The 20,542-nt window shown below is 40.2% G+C and overlaps 1 protein-coding gene across 1 annotated transcript in view; it reads right to left on the bottom strand.

Moving 5' to 3' along the window:
* The window catches only part of MPP2 (MAGUK p55 scaffold protein 2), a 56,657-nt gene that overhangs the window by 23,818 nt on the left and 12,297 nt on the right, over positions 1-20,542 (bottom strand). The window contains exons 2-4 of the mRNA XM_063300863.1: positions 12,748-12,848; positions 8,705-8,857; positions 1,246-1,395 (exon numbers count right to left, since the gene is read on the bottom strand). Coding sequence (XP_063156933.1) covers positions 1,246-1,395; positions 8,705-8,857; positions 12,748-12,848 — 404 coding nt within the window. The remainder of the gene's footprint in view (positions 1-1,245; positions 1,396-8,704; positions 8,858-12,747; positions 12,849-20,542) is intronic.

Raw genomic sequence — 20,542 nt, forward strand, 5'->3', positions numbered from 1 at the left:
TAAAAGTGAATTTTCCTTTTTAATTTTTTTTCCAAATCCATGTTAAAAAGTGTATAAAGAATATAGAACGCTAGCAATTAAAAAGAACAGTGAAATGAGGGCGGATAACCAACGAATCTCAAATAGGAAGAAGTCTAAAATATCATATGGCTAATATATTCTAACACCCAGTTAAAACCTTAAAGTGCTAGAAGGCGTTTCATAAAAGTGAATTTTCAAAAGCACTGTCAGTGGAACAGTTGTGCAAAGAAACCTGATCTTATGATACAGGCATCAGCTGGTCTGTGGTGAACACAGCCAGGAATTCTGTGGGAGTTGTGTGTTCATTTAAAATGTACTATAAAAGTAAAACTAAATACAAGCAGTATGGAAACACTGTAAAAACAATAATAGATGAGAGGAAAATTAGAAGCAGAAATTATAATGACAACTAACCCCACCCCCAGCAAAATCACAATAAAATACAATTCTAGTCAACATGGCTTTTAAAAATGTGTGGGAAAACAAACATTAAAAAGTCCTCACTAGTATGGGAAAGACTATAAAGTAACTTAACAATTTTATTTGTATTGTTATATGATTTTATAGATTGTTTTACTCTAATCAAGTGTGACTCATTTGTTTTGCTGGTCAATGACCAAAATAAAATGACTGACTGAAAGACTATAGAGTAGGCACCAGGTAAGCCTCTCTGGGATGAATTATTTAACTGAATATTGCCCCCTCTACTCAGATAAAGCCCCTGAAAGAAATGATTTTTCTTTCTACCATTCTCTTTCCCTGAGCCAGACATTTTCAAAACCTTAACCATTCTACCCACTCTCTGATCCGTCAGTTCCCCTCCACCTTTTCTTCCCATGTCACTTACCTGGGTATCTGGCTAACAATTTATATCAATTTATATTGGCTCAGCAATAGGCTGCTCTATCTGATGATTTGGGAAAACAAAAAAGGGGAAACAATTCAATTTATTTCCAAACAATTGGATTTAGGCCTCTCTGTCATTAGCAACAGATGAATTTTCATTCTGATGTCAAATAAAATGAATTTGTTTATATTAGCCCCTTTTTTCATTTTGTAACAGTTTCTTCGGGTATCTTGTTTCTCAGTACTGTCAGATATTAGATGGTAAGCTTTTTGGGCCAACAGTTTTGTTGTATGATTTTGCACATAATTATTTATGCTGATACTATATAAAAATGAACAAGTCATATAAAATTCAGCCTGTAGAAGGCATTTGCTCACCAGGTGTTCCCCAGCAGTTTTACGAATTCCCACCATGCGTACAGCATCTGGTGGAACTGGCTGGTTGTTGAACATGGGGTCCAGGACAGGACTGGGTGGTGGAGTTTCGTAGCTCTTAGAGGCAACAGAATCGTGAGTTTCCAAGAGGGACTAAGAAAGGGGAACAAGAGTAATAGAGCAGAGGGGGGAAAAGGAAAGGCTTAATCAGCTGAGATCAGAGCCTGACTAATCAAATACACAGAGGGCAGTTGACTAAGGCTAGGATGGGCAATGTGGGGGTCTCCAAATGGTCTTGAATGCCACCACCCATCAAATCTAGGCAGCTTGGCCTATGTAGTAGGAGGATAGCATTAGAGCAGAGATATAGTTCTCCCCTTCCCCAATACACTTTCCCAGAGAAGTAAGCTGTTAGCTCGGTCATAAAACATTTAGACACAAAGGAATGTTGATTACATCATTAAGGGACAGTAAAAGTGATGGGAAGCAAAGACATTAGAAGATATTGTAATACCCAGAGAAAGTAACATACCAACAGTAACTGCTCTTAAAGACTGCTTTAATTCAATAAGCTATTGCATTTGTAGTGCCACTCTCATTCTTGCCATCCAGACTATAATTTGACTATAATCAAATCAATTATTGGATTGAATATATATTGTATGGATTAAATATATATTGTAATTTAATAATATAAATTACAAGTTAGAGGGATTGCATCCTTTTTTTAAATTTTATTTTTATTCTTCCTTTTTTTTTTCATATACAACTCAAGGCAGGGAACATGCCTAATACTCCTTCCTCCTTCCCTGGTCAAAATTTAAGTCTCTCCCACTGGAAAAATTCCTTCAGTTTTCCAATATTGGTAATCCTCAGTTACCAACGATAATTGGGACTGGGAACTCTGTCACTAAGTGACATCTAAGGTGCAATGTCACGTGACCACACCAATTTACGACAGCAGTTCCAGTTGCCACTGTTAGGCGAATCCCGCGTGGTTGCAATGTCCCGCGATCACCATTTGCAATCTTCTCTGGCTCCCCATTGACTTTGCTTGTCAGAAGCTGGCAGTAAAGGTTGCAAATGGTGATCATGTGACCATGGGATGCTGCAATGTCATAATTGCGAGCCGGTCATCAAGCACCCGAACTGCGATCACATGACCACGGGGATGCTGCAACGGCCGCAACTACGAAGACCTGTCATGAGTACCCCACGTTCAGCACCATCATAACTTTAAGTGGTCACTGAATGAGATGACATTAAATGAGGACTACCTGTATCCAATTTCTCAGGAAGAGGAGGAGGGGTGGCTCCTCTGACAGCCTCCTATCTTACTCAAGGAATTTTGGTACCTACTTTCTGACTCATTGACACACGCACTCTGCTGGTTCCAAAGTCCAGAAGGGTGGCTGAACAAGAGACACATCTTTTCCATTTTGTTCAAGATTTTAGAGCTGTAAATCAGTTTGTGACCCCAATTCACCCTACTGTTCCTAGCCCCAGTATAGTCCTTGCTTCTATTCCTCCAGATGCACCTCACTTTTCTGTTGTGGATCTTTGCTCTGCTTTTTAAAACGTTGCCTATATACTGATTCACAGTATCTGTTTCCTTTCATGTACCAGGAACATCAATGCATTTGGCTGCCCCAGGGATTCCAGTCCCTTCAGCCTTGTTCTGATTGGCCCTCCCTGAGACGCTGACAGATTGATCCTCCCAGAAGGAGTTACTGTGGCTTAGTATGCTGACAAGCTCCCGATTGCGGCTCCTTGGCAGGAGTTGTGTCACAAGACTTCCCTGACTTTTTTTTCCCAAGTGGCATCCAAAGGTCACAAAGTAGATAGAGGAAAACTACATTTTTGTCTTTACATGTTCTCCTATCAAGACCATCCTATTTCTGCTCACAACTATAAATTGAAACTTACCCACATTTCTGCTCTTTCCTATCTCCATCCAGCTACTATGCAGATAACTTCTTCTTTTCTCTTTCTTTCCTTTCCTTCACTCCCTCCCCCCTTTTTCATTTGTATTTTTTGTTTTATTGACTTTTATTCTTCTCATTTATAATTCTTAATAAAATTATTTTTTTTAAAAAAGCAAAATTATATGCTGGATATTCTGTGTGTTCTCTTCATGCTGTTTTTCTTTGCCTGAGATACACTCTACGTAAGCTGTAGCGCTTGTTGCTCTTGCTTGCGCCTGCTAGTTGGCAGTGAGACAAACTGCAACTATTTACACAGATTCCCAAATATGCTTATGGCATTTGTCATTCTTTTGGTACTCTCTGGCAGAAGAGACGGTTCCTAACCTCTGCAGGAACCTCAGATTCCCACGCTCCTTTTATTCATGCTTTGCTTCAAGTTCTTTTGTTGCCTATAAATAGCTATTGTCTGGTAGAAAGCACACAGCAACAGACTCAGAAGTTGCTAGTGGAAATCAGCACACTGGTGCACATGCAGTTGTGCTTAAGAACCCATTGACTGCAGCAATCTTGGCTGCCATACAATCCAGAGATTTACTTGAAGCTTACCCTCAGGCTCTTACAAGAATGCACCCACTCTTGAGAATACTGATGCTGGAAACATGCAGGATATGCAGCAGAATCCCAGGGGATCTGGCAACATCTGGATAGAACCCCAGTAGCCCCTTGACAATTAGTGAGACACTTGGTTCGCATAACACACAGGGTATTTCACACAAAGAGGGGAATGGCTCAATCTATTTTGTCTGACTGGTATGCTCCTTTTGCCCATCAATGCCTGTGCTCATCCTGCCTACATGCCAGTTATACAGTGTGGCCCCATGGGAGCCTACCCTTCCCATGGCCAGACCTTGGACACAGTGATGCTTCTGAGTCTTACAGATGGAATTTGCAGATTCCCCATGAAAAATGGGTTCTGTTCTTTAGCAGTTGTGTCTATAATACTTTTTTAAGACAGATGGAGACTTATTGTGTCACCATGCTGATGCCGTCAAAGTGGCAGAGAAATTGCTAACTGATTTTATTCCTAGCTGGGACTTACCTCACTAATTAGATTGTGATACAGATATTCATTCTACCAGTCAGGTAACCAAAACCATTTGCAAAGCCTTGGGTGTTAAATTATAATTCTGCACCCCTTACCGTTCAAAGGTTCTACTTACAATATATAGAAGAGCAGAACCAAGACATTAAAACTCAATTAGCTGCAGACATTGGTCTCTAATGGCCAGAGGCCCTTTCCTACATTCTCATGGGAATCAGAACACGCCCCAACAGGAAACTCTCCTCCCCACTGAAAGTGTATTTAGTTGACAGATGCTGGGGCCAACCAGCCCCAATCAACTGATTGCAAAAGGAAATGAAGATAACTTGGACAAAGGGTTGATCAGTATTGTTCATCCCTCACTTACATTTTCTATCCCTGTTGCCTGCCCCAGTTTGTTTTCATTCATTCAATAAAACCAAATTGGGTGGGTGAAACTACTGGATGTGAACTTATCTTAAAACCCCATTAGTCACAACATGGGTGGAGAGATGATATACCTTGAGAAATGGTCTTTTGTGGGAGAAGCAAGGGATTCCCTCAGACTGTACAAAAGATTTATCTCCTGAACTCCTCCCAAGTAAATGACATTCCTTGCATAGATTCGAGTGGAGCACCCATTATGTTCTCCAATCCTCTCTAAACGATCATCTTAATTTACTCTTGCAGAACATCAGCACCTGCATTAGTAACTTGATAGAAGGCCTCATTTACTTGTAATTGCAACTCTTCTTTGGCTTCTCCTAGTCCCTGCTCAAAATTGTATTAACTCATGGCACTACAGCCTTGAACAGCAACAACATACAGTATATTTCACTTGACACTGCACACAAAAGCCTCTGGCCTCTTTTATATTTGTGATAATAAAACTTACAAAACTTTGCCCCTGGGTTGGATGGTTATTCCCAAATATTTCCCTAGTCCTATCTTGGGAACTTTTACCCACAGAGTATGAAAATAATGTCTGTTAAGGTTCCCATATTAGAAACTCAAAAAACAGGATTTCACAAATTAATTACAGCTATTTTCCCTGGATTGGGAGTCTCAAAGATAAAGAGGCTTTACATAAGATTTATGCTAAGTTGGAACTTGTTTCTAATGCCTCCCTTGATTCCACAGAAAACCTTCAGGATGAAATGTCTGGTGGTATTTCAAACGGTGATATTGCAAAATCGTAGAGGTCTAGATTTTCTGACAGGGGACTGTGTGCCCTGTTACCAGAGCAGTGTTGTTTTCACACAGGCAAATGTGGGAACATACTGTAGAAATAGAATGCTCAAATTCTAAAGAATGCTATCATATTTTTCCATGAAGCTACAAACACCACCACTGACAGCATATGGAGTCTTTCATGGCTTACTCTTCCCTAACTTGGGGGCATGGGGGAAGACCCTTTTGAAATGGATTTAAATAATTATTTCCCTATTAAGCACAGTCATCTTAGGTTTCAGTTATGGAAAATGTATAATAACCACATTTCCCACAAAGTTTAAAAACAGGCAACATAGAATTCCATAGCGAGAATTTTGGACTTTATACGATCAAATGAGCAAGAAATAAAATTACAACTATTCCAATAAAAATAAATACATAAGTACCACAACCGTGGAGCTAATGAAGATGCTAAAACACTTTGTTGCTCCAAAGTGGGGAATCTGTAGTGAGAGGATGGTGTTGGGATAGACAAGTACATCACCCATATACTTGTTTAACTCAATAAGCCATCCGATTTGTAGTGCCCACCATCATTACCTCACCATCCTGACCTCATTAACACACATGCTACTAAAATCCAATCTATTATTCTGTCATACTGTTTAAATGTATATTGTCATTTGCTCTATACCCAGGCCTGGTATAGGTTGAGATGAGGAAGCATGGTATTATGATGGTTCTGATAAGCATTTTGCAAGTTTTTGAGGAAGTCATACAGAAATTTGGGCAAAAAGGGTCACTAATGTGGGTGATCGATTCATTAGCTTTATTGGCTGGAGGTAACTGAATTGTAGTCCAAGAGATATAGAAGGCAACAGGTTGTGGAAGTCTGCTATTGTATAGGCTGCAGTGCTAATTTTTTCACAGACTAAGAATTAAGAACCTTTGCATATCCATCCATCCAAGCACCCTGCCATTCTGCTCAGCTGAATACACAGGATACATCCAAGAAGAAATAACTCATAACAAAGGATATATAAAAGAGGATGCCATTACTTTATAAATTGTGTATGCAAATGTATATGCATAGTTTCAAATGCAGAAATAATGACTACAGCTTAAATAGAGTTATAAGATACCAGCATCATCACAGAGGGGAGGATCAGGTGAGCTGTGAACATGCCTATTCAGTTTGCCATTCAAGTGCTAAACATTGACAGACAATTCTGGTCCTTCTGGCTTCTTTCTATTATGAATCTTTTTCTTTAAGCCAGATTACAACTGGACAGCACTTCAAGCAGAGGACTGTCCTCTGTAAATTAGGCCACACCGCCTAATTTAACAGGTCTAAACATGTTAGCTGGGAGCAGAGGGAGCAAATGACAAATTGTACTTGTGTGTAACAACATGACACAAGTATGAAAGGGCAGAGCTTGCATCATGAGATCACAATGCAGAATTCATCATTTTGGCATCATCATAGTCAAGCATGGACCCTTATAAACAGGTCATGCTAAAAAGAACCAAAACATACCTAACACTCAACACACACTCATCTCTAATGAGCTGTGTTAAAGGAAGTTCCTGGCCAGAAATACTTTTTCAACCAAGCTGCTGTGAAGCTAAAACATGACAAAACTGCAAGACACTTTACTCAGAAGAAAGTGTGGTTGAAATATACTAATAATAAATCTGCTGTAACTCAAAGGCTTTAAAACAATGTTTTAAATTACATAAACCTACCAGATAACAAACAATGTATAAAACCTCTTCAGCTACCAAAATCTAGCCAACTTTTTAATATATACACCATAGCACAAACAGCTGCAATACAGTATGGGTCAATGCACAATGTACATTGACACATACTATATCAGTTAAATGGTAGAGATATTCCGGCTTAATTCACCACCTGGATGGAAAAACATGCAGCTGCCTTAAATTCTCACTGAAGAGAAGTACTGTAGTTATAAATGCAGATCATTAATTACTTTCATCATCCAGATGTTTCAGATCTTCTCTAAGGAGAAAAAAAAAGCACTAATCATGACATTCTTTCCCACAAAACCAGGAGCCTGAGAGTTCTAGTGCCGCCTTAGGCACGAAAGCCAGCTGGGTGACCTCGGGCCAGTCACTCTCTCTCAACCCAACCCACCTCACAGGGTTGTTGTTGTGGGGAAAATAGGTGGAGGAAGAACTATTTCATATGTTTGCTGCCTTGAGTTATTTATAAAAATAATAATGGTGGGATAATAAATAAAGAAATAGTCCAGTGTTTCTCGACCTTGGCTGTTTTAAGATATGTGGACTTCAACTCCCAGAATCCCCCAGCCAGCTTTAAGAAGTCCACACATCTTAAAATGGTCAAGATTGAGAAACACTGCTATAGTTCATTGGTAAATAGTTATATATATATAGGTATATAACTATATAGTATATAGTTCAGAGGCTATATACCAAGCCAGACTATTGGTAATACTTAGCACAGTGTTGGTTACATTGGGTTGGGCAGCCTATGGTTTATGGACTGTATATAGAAACCAGGAGCCTGAGAGTTCTAGTGCCGCCTTAGGCATGAAAGCCGGCTGGGTGACCTCGGGCCAGTCACTCTCTCTCAGCCCAACTCCCCTCCCAGGGTTGTTGTTGTTGTTGTGGGGAAAATAGGAGGAGGAAGGAGTACTAGATATGTTCGCCGCCTTGAGTTATTTAAAAAAGTAATAAAGGTGGGATAAAAATAAAATAAGTAAAATAAAATAAATAGCAGATCCCAAATGAATCCCATAGAATGCTAACACCCTCAGCTTGGTACAAAACACAGTGGCCAATACCCATTGCCAAATCACTTGCCTTCATCCAACACTAAACAGAACTAATAAATAGAACAAATCCCCATATTGCCTCTGGTTAATACAGTATCAAAGAGATTCCCCTTGATCTTTTGTGCAGAAAGATCTCCCTTTTTTCTTTCTCTCTGATTAACACATATACAGATATAACCTTTTGGGATAGGCTTTGGGGCAGAAATTCAGGATCCCCCTAAGCAGAAGGAACAGTGGGTTTCTAAATTTTATTAAAGCGTGTTCCATCTCAGGAGGGCCCCCCTATAAGATTATGAAGTCCAGAATCTAAAACTACCTAACTATACCATTTTTGTTCTTTGTCCTGCCAAGTCAATGCCAGAGAAATCAACAAAGCATACCAAAATTCTGGAAGCGTCTCTCTCTCTCTCTCTCTTCCCCCTCCCCAATTTCCTCCTCTCCTGGGAAGAGTCACCTCCTACCTGGAAGTGTGGCTCCTGGAGGATGCGGGCCAGTTCGGCTGCTGTGCTGTCTTGCTGAGCAACGTGTGTGATGTCTTTAAGTATCTCCTGGACCAGCTCCAAATTGTTGTCCCGCACAGCTTCCAGCTTTGTCTCCTCCAGCCGGTCGTGAGCCTGCAGGGTAGATGGGGAAAGGGCAAAGAAGAAGGGATTAAAGGGACACATAAATAGATAAAGCCTTGCTAACCCTTTGTCCTCCCATCACAGACATGTGTGCTGACAGATAATGTAAGGATCAGTTATATTCTGTGGCTTCCTTAAAAGCTACAAGATCACCACTTTAAGGTTTGTTGGTTGTTGCTGTTGTTTTTTTAATGAGCATAAAAGGCTTACAGACATCTCCAAAATTAAACAGCTTTACCCAGTGGGTGCCTGTCAAGCTCTGTCAAGTCTTTCTGAAGACAAAGAAAAAGAATAGGCCGTGTAAGTTGTAAAGAAAAAGAAGCCAAGCAATTACTCTTGTATATGAAAACACACAACCCACTTGCTCAGAAGCATAGCAAGGAGAACGGGGAGACAGCTGAGAGCTTTTCCTGGCCCTCGGTGGCATGGAGCCAGAAATCAAACAGGTCTTTGCTGTATGGAAGATGAATAGCTGCTCCAGATAAGCCTCAAGGAGGGAAAAGAGAAGGAGCTAAAAATAATAGACTTGCAAACAGAGGCTTAGCTTTAGCCATGGAGCCAACTCAAATGGGGGAAGGGTGAAAAGAGTAGGCTTAATATGAATCCGATCTCACTTCTGGGAACCATTTTCTTTGTCAAAAGCAGCACTGGAAAATACCAAAGTGGGATACTGCTGTACTTATTTGACTGAATAAAGACAAATTCCTGATCCTAACCCTTTAATGCTCATGCATTAGGAAATTGGTCACCTAAAATATATGGAGGACATCATTCATGCATTTTGTCAGAACACTTCCATTGTTTTCAACAGGGAAATTGCCAGGATGGGTTTAGAGTCTTCTAGGCCAGTATTTCTCAACCTTAGCAACTTTAAGAAGTGTGAACTCTAACTCTCAGCATGCTGGTTGGGGAATTCTGGGAGATGGAGTCCACACATCTTAAAGTTGCTGAAGTTGAGGAACACTGTTCTAGGCTATTGACTTCAACCTCTATGGCCAGGTGGGTGGGAGGATTCTGGGAAGATTTAGGAGCTCATGGCCTCCATAGCAACCATGGGCTTGTTCCAAGGAATCTCTAGCCTGACTCACAGAGGTAGCCATATGTCAGATCCAGACTTCACCTCAGAGCAGTTGGCATGTCATCTGAAAATAGACGATGCAGTTGTGAATTCTTTGCAGTAACTGGATCACTTTCTGTCCAGATGAGGATTATCACTCCTGCTGATATTTGAAGGCTCAAAGGACTAGTTGAAATGGTCCATCCCCAAAGCCTCATGGATTGAGGCAGATTTCAGCAGGCCCTTGGGGATTTTCTCAGCAATTTGGCAGATAGTTCCACTGTGTGCCTGACCAAATTCTGGAATGGCCTCTCCCTTTTTTCTCATTCGGAGGTGCTGCTAAGTTCGCCAAATGAAATTAAGCACCAGAAGAGGTGCCTGAAGCACCATTTGAGGAAGGCTGGAAGTGAGCTTGACTGAACATGGGCAAAAACTCATGTTCAAGCCTACAGTGTGGCTCCCACCCTTATTTACACTGAACTCATTCAGGCAGAGTCTTCTTGAAATGGTTTGAAATGTTTCTTCCCAGGTGTCTTGCCACTTGGGCTATGTGCCATTTAAGAGATAAGCTGTCCACTGAATCACTTTCTATCTCTTGATTGTTTATGTCTCCTCTCCTTTCCACTTTTATCCCAGCCTCCTCACAACCTCACACAAGTATCTACATGATAAAGCTGGGATGGGTTCCATTGATCTAGTGAAGTATCAGTATGCTGATGATACTCAGATATACATTTGTACCCCAAGCTAGGCTAGCGATGCAGGAGGAGTCCAGATCTGCTGGCTGAAGCCTATGAAAGATTGGATGGGAAGGAACAAGTTTCAGTTGAATCCCTGCAAGATGGGTGTTGTTTTATCCCAAAACCAAATGGCTTTCTTCCAGCTCAGGTATAATGCTGGGTAGGGTAGCACTCTCCTTAAAGATATAACCCCACAACTTGAGAGGACTGCTAGACTCAAGGTACTGCTTGATAGGCAGATGGAGGCCATGGCTAGGGGAACCTTTGCTGCCCAGCTTTAGAAAGTGAGTCAGCTGCAGCCCTTTCTGGAGTTGGAAGCCTTGGTGGTAGTAAGCATACGCCCTCATTACCTCTGGGGTAGACTACTATAACATAATTAAGTTGGGGCTGTTTGAAGACTGCCTAGAACAGTGCTTTTCAGCAACTTTAAAATATGTGGCCTTCAAATCCCAGAATCCCCCAGCCAGCCTAAAGTCCACACATCTTAAAGTTGCTGAGGTTGAGAAAAAATGACCTAGAAGTTGCAATTGGTGCAAAAAACTTAGTTTTGGAAGTAGAGAAATAGTAGCTCTCCAGGTGTGGCTAAACTATAATTCCCAGCAGCCCCTACTAACATGGTTAATGGTGAAAACTGCTGGAAGTTGTAGTTAGCAATGTATTGATGGCCATAAATTCCCATCCTTACTGTAGTTGTAATATTTGAAATTCAGAGTCCTCACTCAAGGCACAAATGACCAGGTTCATTATCCTACTTCAGACACATTATGCAAAGACGCAGCTCCTGGAAAAGGCTCTAATGCTAGGAAAGGTGAAAGGAAATAGAAGAACAGGTTGACCAGCAGCAAGATGGATGGACTCAGTTACAGAGGCAATGAGTGCACTGTTGGGAGACTTGAAAGAACAGGTTAGGGACAAATTGTCATGGAGAAAATCTCCCTATGTGGTCGCTAGGAGTCAAGAACAACTTGATGGCACATAATCCATCAATCAGTCATGAGCCAACATTCAGAATGGTGGAAGAAGATGAAGATGATGATGATTTATTAAATTTATTATGGCCACCCACTCCAACAGACTCTGGACATAAACAATTAAATCAATTTAAAACATAACAAAACATGACGGCATGGACTAAAAAAAACCTGTAACAAATGACCTTGGCTGATCTCAATAAACCTAAGATCTGGTTAGTAGTTGGCTGGGAGCCCATCAGGAACTCACAGGCTATAGAGTAGACTGAGAAGTCTAAAACAGACCCCAGAAAAAGGCAATGGCAAACCACTTCCATATTGTTGCCAACAAAACAGCACTGATGCGGCTTCAGTGTAGCACCCAACCAGGTACTGAGTTCAACTTCAGGGTTACCTTATCTTTTAGGAAAAGTTACAAGCAAAAATTCTTATGCTAGTAAATACTGGGAATCTAATGATAAGTGTTGAAGATACCAGAACAGAAAGAAGTGATGGGACAAGTATTAAAAGGAAGGGCAAGGATCAATAGTCTTTCACAATATGAAGAAAAGTTTTAGACAAAATTAGGAAGAATTTCCTATACATAACAGTACTTTCCCAGTGGAAGACAGAAGATACTGTGGAATCACCAATCTAAGAGGCCATCCAGGATGCTTTAAGTTCAGAAAATCTTATTTAAACATAATTTTAGACATGGACAGGCCATTATAATTTTTTTGTTCCTCTGAGCAGCTTTCTTTCTTTTGTTATTACTTCACATTTTTCTGGTTGGTCCTGGCAGTAAGAATAGATTCTGCAATTGTAAATAGTGATTTTCCAGTAAGCACTAATAAAAATTAACAATTCTTTTCATAAACAAAGTGGAATGAACTTGATTTTTTTGAACAAATATAGGATACAAATTTATTCATCAGGAAGGAGGGAGGGAGGGAGGGAGGGACAAAGGAGCAGAGGAAATTGTCGACTAAACTATTTGGTAAAATGCATTAGGAACAAGATTAAGAAAGAGTAAGTGATGTAGTGGAAGTGAGTGGAACTGAAGATGCAGGCTTTGTTCAGCAACAATCCCTTCCCTAGCTACCCATTTAACTGTACCTTAGCCAATGACCTTACTATTGGACTCTCCATGAGGCCGCGGAGAAAGATGAGATCCAGATCTCCAGCTCCCATGGAATTGGGGAGGTCACTGAGGTTGTCCAGAACCTGTTGCATAGCTGTGTAGAGAAATGACAGCACCATTATTAGTCTTATTAAAATAAGAACAATGAAAAACAGATGGACTATCTACCCTAACCTTTCAAGAGATTAAAGAGGAGGAGATGAAAAGTAACACATCCTGTATATGTAGAACAGAGGTGAAGCCAAACTGGCAATGAAAACCCCCGAGGGGGGGCATTCTTAGAAATGTGCATGCGGGGAGGAAGGGTTATATAATTTTTATAAATATATGAGATGGCTAAGGAGTCATTCATTCCCTTAGTCTCGATCACGCACAGACACACAAAAACTGCTTGTGGGCAGCGGCATACGGATCTCTTCCTGCAAGTTACCAGTCAGCAGCATCGCCCAACCATTCTCTCAGTGGTACTGAGAAAGAAGGCGACTTGTGATTATCTTGTTTTCATCCAGGGTTTCTTCCTGCAGCACTTTAGGGTTTTTCAAAGAAATTGGACCTTCACACATGAGCTTCTTTCCTTGCAGTACTTCCCAGAATGATTCTCAAGTACTGCAGGGTCATTCCAAGAACTGCTGTAGAGACAGTTGCCTGTGTGTTTAGATTACAAAGTGAATTCTCTCTGGAGTGAAAATCTGAACTTCTACCTTGCCAATCTCAGTCTAACGCTTTTACTAATGCATCACGCTGTCTCTCAAAATTACATGCCTTTCTAATTAAATTAACTATTCATAAATTAATGAATGAAAACTTAACAATCTTTCTCAGTGTATATGACTGAATATACTTCACCTCAACCTGCTCCTTTAACTTGTGGTGCCAGAAAAAGCCTGTGTGTTTGCTGAAGCTATTTCATTAAGCTGCTTTAAGTGGATTTAAGAACAACACATGATTTTGTTGTTATCGTTTGCCATGTAATTTGCCTCTGTGTTCTGCATTTGGTCATGCCCATGTACTGAATTGCTCCAACAGAAATGGTTGATGCACTTGCTGAAGTAGATCTAAAGTAATAAAAGACTCCGCTCGGTGACTGAAGGGACTTGAATCTTGCTATGAGGATCGAAGGGTAAGGCATGAATGAGAGGTAAGTATGCAAAATGTTGCACGTTGTATTTCCAACCATGCTGATTTGATTACGGTACTCTATTTCACACTGCTTTTCTGATCTCCTGTTCATTTGGATGAACCTGTTATACCTGTCAGGCCCAGCCCAAGAACAACAAAAAGTCAGTCCATTCAAACTTCAGTTCTTTATTTGCTTGCACCATATAGACAGAACCTTGCCAGACTAAGGCTACTCTACCTACACTAAGGGGAAATATCCTGGGAAAGCTCTAGGGTGGGGCTACCCTGAACCTCTTCATTTTTCCACCATTGCCTCTCAGACTGTGCCTCCTCTTATCTCTTCCACTTCCTTGGAATGTGCTCCCTCCTTCCTGAGAACCAGTGGCACTGCCGAAATCCACCACAATACCCTAAATGTTAGGAACTGTTGATTTTCCAATAAAACCCTAAGTGACTTTTATACATCTTAGTTTATTAGCAGTGTTCAGAACCGGATTTAGTCAAGCTGCACTGCAGCATATTGTTCAGCCCCCAAAGATATATAGACAATATTCCCTGTATAGGCTGTCCACTTGATTTACATCCGGCCAATGCTGAATGATTCAAATGGGAGATATATCCAAAGCTAGAGGGACAAATTCTTACTTTATCCTACTTCTTTTGGAAGAATTAGGTCAAACGGCCATTTCTTCCTCTTATCAGCATTTCCAGGGCAGAAACCAAGGCAAGCAATCCCCTATGCTTCTTCCACATGCAAACAAGCAGCCTTCCTGCACCCTGATTACCACTGGCAGGGTGCCACTGGCATTTGCCTCATCTCCATTTGACAAATTCATCAATACAGGATTTAATAACTAAGGGTTTACTCTCAGCCAGTCAACAGGGCGGGAAGTCTTCCAAAGCTGCATGGGAAATTATGTCAAAAAACCAGTCACATCTAAAGAGAAGCATTAATCACTGAAGCTCTTCCAGTGCTGCATCTGTTGCTAACCTCATCTTATTTGTTTCTCTCCCTGAATGTCTATTTGTTCTTAAGAACTGCAAGGGAAACAGCAAAGACAGCGGAAAGAAAAAAATCAGCCAGCAGCTTAAAAAAAAAAAGAAAACTTTTGGCAATAAATCAAAATTGTTTTCTTTGCCTATACCAAGTGGTGTTCTTGAGCATCAGGATGCCCATATACAATTCCCAGAGTGCCCATTAGGCTTCTGGTCCCAATTATTATTTTTTCCAAATATTATTTTAAAAAATAACAGGGAAGGTGGCATGCAGCAAAGAAAGTACAAGATACTGGCATCTTCCTTATTTTGAAGTATGCCCTGGGGGCAAACATGAGCCCATAATCACGCTAAAGACAGGAAAAGAATAGTGACTATAGCTCAGCACTCTACCTACAAGCATTTCCACCTACCCAGAGAATAGGAAAGAGCAATTTGGGGGACTAAAGGAGGTGTCAGTGAGCAAACTTATCTGGCCATCTACTGTGGCAGAAGTTTTCTTGTCCCTCACTCCCCTGCCCCAGAGCAAACATTTTTTGAAAGCGCCCGCAACATGCTCTCAAAACTTTGAATATGCATTTCAACGCAAACATCTGCCTACTTTTAACTTATACTCTATTTTCTGCTTCTCTCTGGGGGAGTTTTAGAGTTATTTGGAGTTATTGAGCCCGTCTTTTCTTTGGAGCAGCATGAGCTAGTAAAATGCAATGATGGACTTTGAAGAAGCAGGATAGGAAGCGTATTGATGCTTTTGAACTTTGGTGTTGGAGAAGACTCCTGAGAGTACCCTGGACGACCAAGAAAACAAACAAATGGATCATCATACAAATCAACCCAGAATTTTCAGTCGAGGCACAAATGACCAGGCTCAAATTATTCTACTTCAGACACACTATGCAAAGACCCAGCTCTCTGGAAAAAGCTCTGATGCTGGGAAAGGTGGAAGGAAAGACAAGAAGAGGATGACCAGCAGCAAGGGGGATGGACTCAGTTACAGTGGTGATGAGTGCACTGTTGGGAGACTTGAAAGAACAGGTTAGGGATTGGTCATCATGGAGAAAATCTATCTCTGAGATCACTAAGAGTTGACAACAGCACAATGGCACATAACCAACCAAAGACTGTACCAGTTCACACATCAGGGAATCTGTGTCATCTTTTTAAATTTTCCACTGCAGACATCAGGGACAATGTTGACCAATGCACACTTTCTGTGTTAATTTATATTTACTGGAAGGGTTGTTTTTCTTTGCAGAGCAAATGTTTAAAAAATGTATACAGCCACCCCTAGCTTTGCTTTAGATTGGACTGACAGAAACAGAAATCAACAGCTTTTAAGCAATTATGCAATAATAAGCAGCATATTAAAAGTCTGGGATAAATAAAACAAAAGAATCAGTCCACATTTATCACCTTTCACCTCAATATTCTCACAAAAGGAAAACACAAAGAAATTTGCTCAGTGGAAAGATAACAAATCATATTGCCTACATGATTTAATTATTAGTAAGACAAAGATGAAATCTTTTTAATCTTCAGAATAGCCAGAACCACACAAGCGGTTTCAATATCTTCAAATAAGCAATATAACTTTAAAGAACAGCAAAAACAAGAAGAAACATATAGAGACTTGACTGAATTTGAAAGTCTTGTAAAACAAAATTCAGAGCATTTGCTGGGTCTTATTTATAAGCTGTTGGTGAAATATGACTCAGAAGCTGAACAAGTTAAAGACGGTATGAATAGATAGATGTGGAATTTAGATGTAATTGGTATGCAACTGTGACAATTTCAGTGGAAGAAATCCATTACACACAATACTATACTTAGAGAAAAGTGGTATAAAATGTTTTACTACTGGCATATAACTCCAGTACTAATTACTAAAATGGACAGATCATTTTCTTAAAATTGTTGGAAATGTAACAACAGGTTGGATCTTTTTTCCATAGTTGGTGGATGATTATAACACCTAGATATATCTATATATTACTTGGATTTTTAGAAAATGATCCATGAGTTTTTAAAACAATGCAATCTATTCAGTTAACACTAATTAATTAAAACAACTGAACAATTCTACCTGATTTTATGCTTGTAAACTCCGTATTTGTTCACTTTGTTTTTCCCCCCATTTTTCTTTTTCTTTTCTTTTCCCCTTTCTTAAAGATGGTTAGTAAAAATATAATAAAAAGAGAAAAGAACCCCACAAACTTTACATTTTGCCTGAGTGAGCCCAAAGACCTGATTGAGATAAAGGACGAATGGTGTTCTTCCTAGCTTTATCTACCCAAGTCAACCAGACTGCTAGTCGATTTAAGTCCAACCCTGGCGACAGAACAGAATCCTCTACTGAATATGGGGGCAGTACATTAGCTATGGTGCACAGCACAGGCCAGATGATACACATTGCTCCATCCTTTGCCTCAGCTCACTGCTGCCTAGACAGCTGATCCACTCCTTCTAGGGGAATGGTAGGCCCTGCACCTCAATCACTTCCATACATAGACCAGGTCTCAGAAGCTGCCTTGCAGTTCAGCCCAGCTTCAGAGAAAACTAACTGCAGTTAGCAGTTAGTCTCATCCTGTCCTTCCCTTTCTTCACATTCAAGCAAGGCACAGTAAATCTTTCTAAGGAAGAAGATGGGGAGGGGGAGGAAAAGGGGGGTATGATAGCATTTCTCTAATGAATACCAGATGGTTGTCACTGTGATTATCCCCAAGGCCCTGAAGGACATCACAAAGCATCACCTGGGGCCTTGGGGGTAATTACAGTGATCACTGCCCATTCCCTAGAGACCCAAAGAAGGGAGGCTGGCCATACCCTCAACTGTTATCTGAGAATGCCACCTGCTGAAGCCAGCCTACTTTTAGGTAGCTAATCTTGCTATAAGGTAATGCTCAAGATCCTGCAAGGTAGACTCCAGCAATTCATGGAGCGAAAATTGCCAGATGTACAAGCTGGGTTTGGAAAAGGCAGAGGAACTAGGGACCAAATTGCCAATATCCGCTGGATAATGGAAAAAGCCAGGGAGTTTCAGAAAAACATCTATCTCTGTTTTATTGACTATTCTAAAGCCTTTGACTATGTGGACCATAACAAATTGTGGCAAGTTCTTAGCGGTATAGGGATACCAAGTCATCTTGTCTGCCTCCTGAGGAATCTGTATAACAACCAAGTAGCATCTTGCTATGTTCAATGTACCTAAGTTCTAAGGATCACATTTCTACAAAAAATGTTTACCCAAGGTTCAAGTGGCATGAGTTTATTAAGTGCAGTGATACCCCACTTCCTAGCAGGCCATCCCTGCTCTCTTTTAACAAGAAGCCCATTAGAGGTAGTCCTCATTTAGCGACCATTCACAGTTACGACAGTGATGAAATAGTAACTTTGCGACCAATCTTTGCATTTATGACCTTTGCAGGTCTGTAAAGCAAAGGAAAGCTGAAGTAAGATCATAAGAACACTCGCAGTTTCCCTTAGCGACTGCTTCACTGAAAGACTGCATTGCCAATCTCAATTGTGGTCACTAAATAAGGACCACTTGTACCACATGTTTTAATCCCCAGTGAAAATCTGTCTCATCACTCAGGCCTTCCCTATTGTGTGGATAATGCATGTGAATGCTTTTTCTCTCCTTCTTTTCTCCATTGGTCACATGTTTTATACTGAATGTATTTTGGAGATGTTTTAAGATTCAGATGCAGTACAAACGACAATAACAATAACATTTCCCCAGAGTTCCCCCCAATAACTGAAAGATTCTGAAAATTCCAAGCAGATCAAGAGACAAATTGAAAATCACTATAAAAAGAATGGATTAGATAATTCATAGCCACCATAAGGTTTGGGGGAGGGGATGAATTATTATAATCCATAATTTTCAGTATTTTACAAAGGAAAATGGATAGACTTAGTTTTACATTAAAGAGAGTAAGAGATCACAGCATGTTTCTGAACTCATTAAATGCTACTTCCCAGATTTCTGGGGAGACATATTTTTCAAAAATCAGCTTCAAATGGCACATTTCCCTAAAGCCAAGAAGACAGTTTTTTTTTCATATGCAGAGACAATAAATGGCTGCTTCTTTTTCAGGCACATGTGAACTTGTGAAAATCCCAACAGTCAGAACACTACCAAGAGTGCAGCAATCTTCAACCGCTATGGCTGGGTGATCAGGGTCAACATTTGGTGAGAAATTTAGAATTCAATGGTAAGTAGCATATAGTGATAAATGAGACCCCGAACAATGGTCTTGTGTACATGGAAGAACGCAAGAAGACTGAACCAGTTTCAAACTGGAAAAAACACTTTTATCCCATAAATTCAAACAAGGCATGAAACTCGTGTCCATATTGTTGGTTTGAATGGGTTTAAATTGTTTTCTTAAACCCTGTAACTATTTAAAAAATGTACTGGTTCTGCCAAAGAGGAAAAGTAGTAAGATCTACATGTGCAAAAAGGGCAAGGGGAGAAGTGCTACCTCCAGCGTATCATTCTTAAGCCCAGTCTAAAGTGAGTAGTGGCTTATTAACTCCAGCTAGATTCTTAGCTTAAATCCATTCCAATCTGACCTAGTTTAGGCTGGGGACAAAAACAGTAACTTGCAATGAGGAACAGAAAAAGAAAAATGCAATCTAAATCATTCTAACAGACCACTCTGCAGCTTTTAACACTATGAAGTCCAGTACCCTTTGGACTAAAACTTGAGGATACGCTATGGTGATTCCAGTCCTCTCTGGAGATCTGAATTCAGAAGATGGTGCTGGAAGACATCTATTTCATTTTCTGTTCATTGATTTTGAGGTATTTCAAGGTTCTATTTTGTCCTCTGTGCTTTTTAATCCTCATATGAAACCATCTAATGAAGTAATTCAGAAAATTAGGTTAAAATATGAAATGTTAGGCAGCTCTGCCTCTCATTTCTAACACAGGGCTAGGAACCTGTGGTCTTCTAGATCCTGTTAAATTACAACTCCCAGAAACCCAACTAACATAAGCAATGATGAGAAATATTGGGAACTTGAATTCATCACTATCTATAGAACACGTTCCTCACCCCTGTCTTAAATGAAATCTTGATAGTAATTCCAGATTCTACTCCTAATTAACTGTGTAGATGATGGTTGTTCTCACTGCCAAATTTCCATGGCCCAACACAGATTCATAAAATAACCACAACCTTCTGCCCAGTATATATTATGTATATGTTATTTTTCTGTTTTTAACTGTTGTAAACCACCTAGAGTCATCATTACAAGATGGGCAGTAAAGAAATACAACAGACAGGCAAACAGACAGCCAAATAAATAAATAAATAAATAAATATCATTCCATACTTTCTAAATGGGGTGTGGGGAAAGAAACTGAAGAGATTGAAGACATTGCATTGATCTTGGATATGCTGGGTTTCAGATAAGCCATTTACAGGTTGCTCACATAAACCCGAAAAAAAGACATTATTTCCATTGAACTTAAGTAGAAGCTTATGGATCATTTAGAACCCTAATGGCCAGGAAGATTCTACTCACATTCAAGTAAAGATAAATATAAGCCCCCTTCAGACCTTCTCTCTTAACATGTGAAGGTCACATGTTCTAGAGAAGATGGATGAGACTGGGAAGCTGCACAGTCACATTCCTCCTCATTTTTAACCATCTTATAACTGAGCT

Source organism: Candoia aspera, chromosome 4, assembly GCF_035149785.1.
Source record: "Candoia aspera isolate rCanAsp1 chromosome 4, rCanAsp1.hap2, whole genome shotgun sequence".
In the NCBI taxonomy this organism is placed as follows: domain Eukaryota; kingdom Metazoa; phylum Chordata; class Lepidosauria; order Squamata; family Boidae; genus Candoia; species Candoia aspera.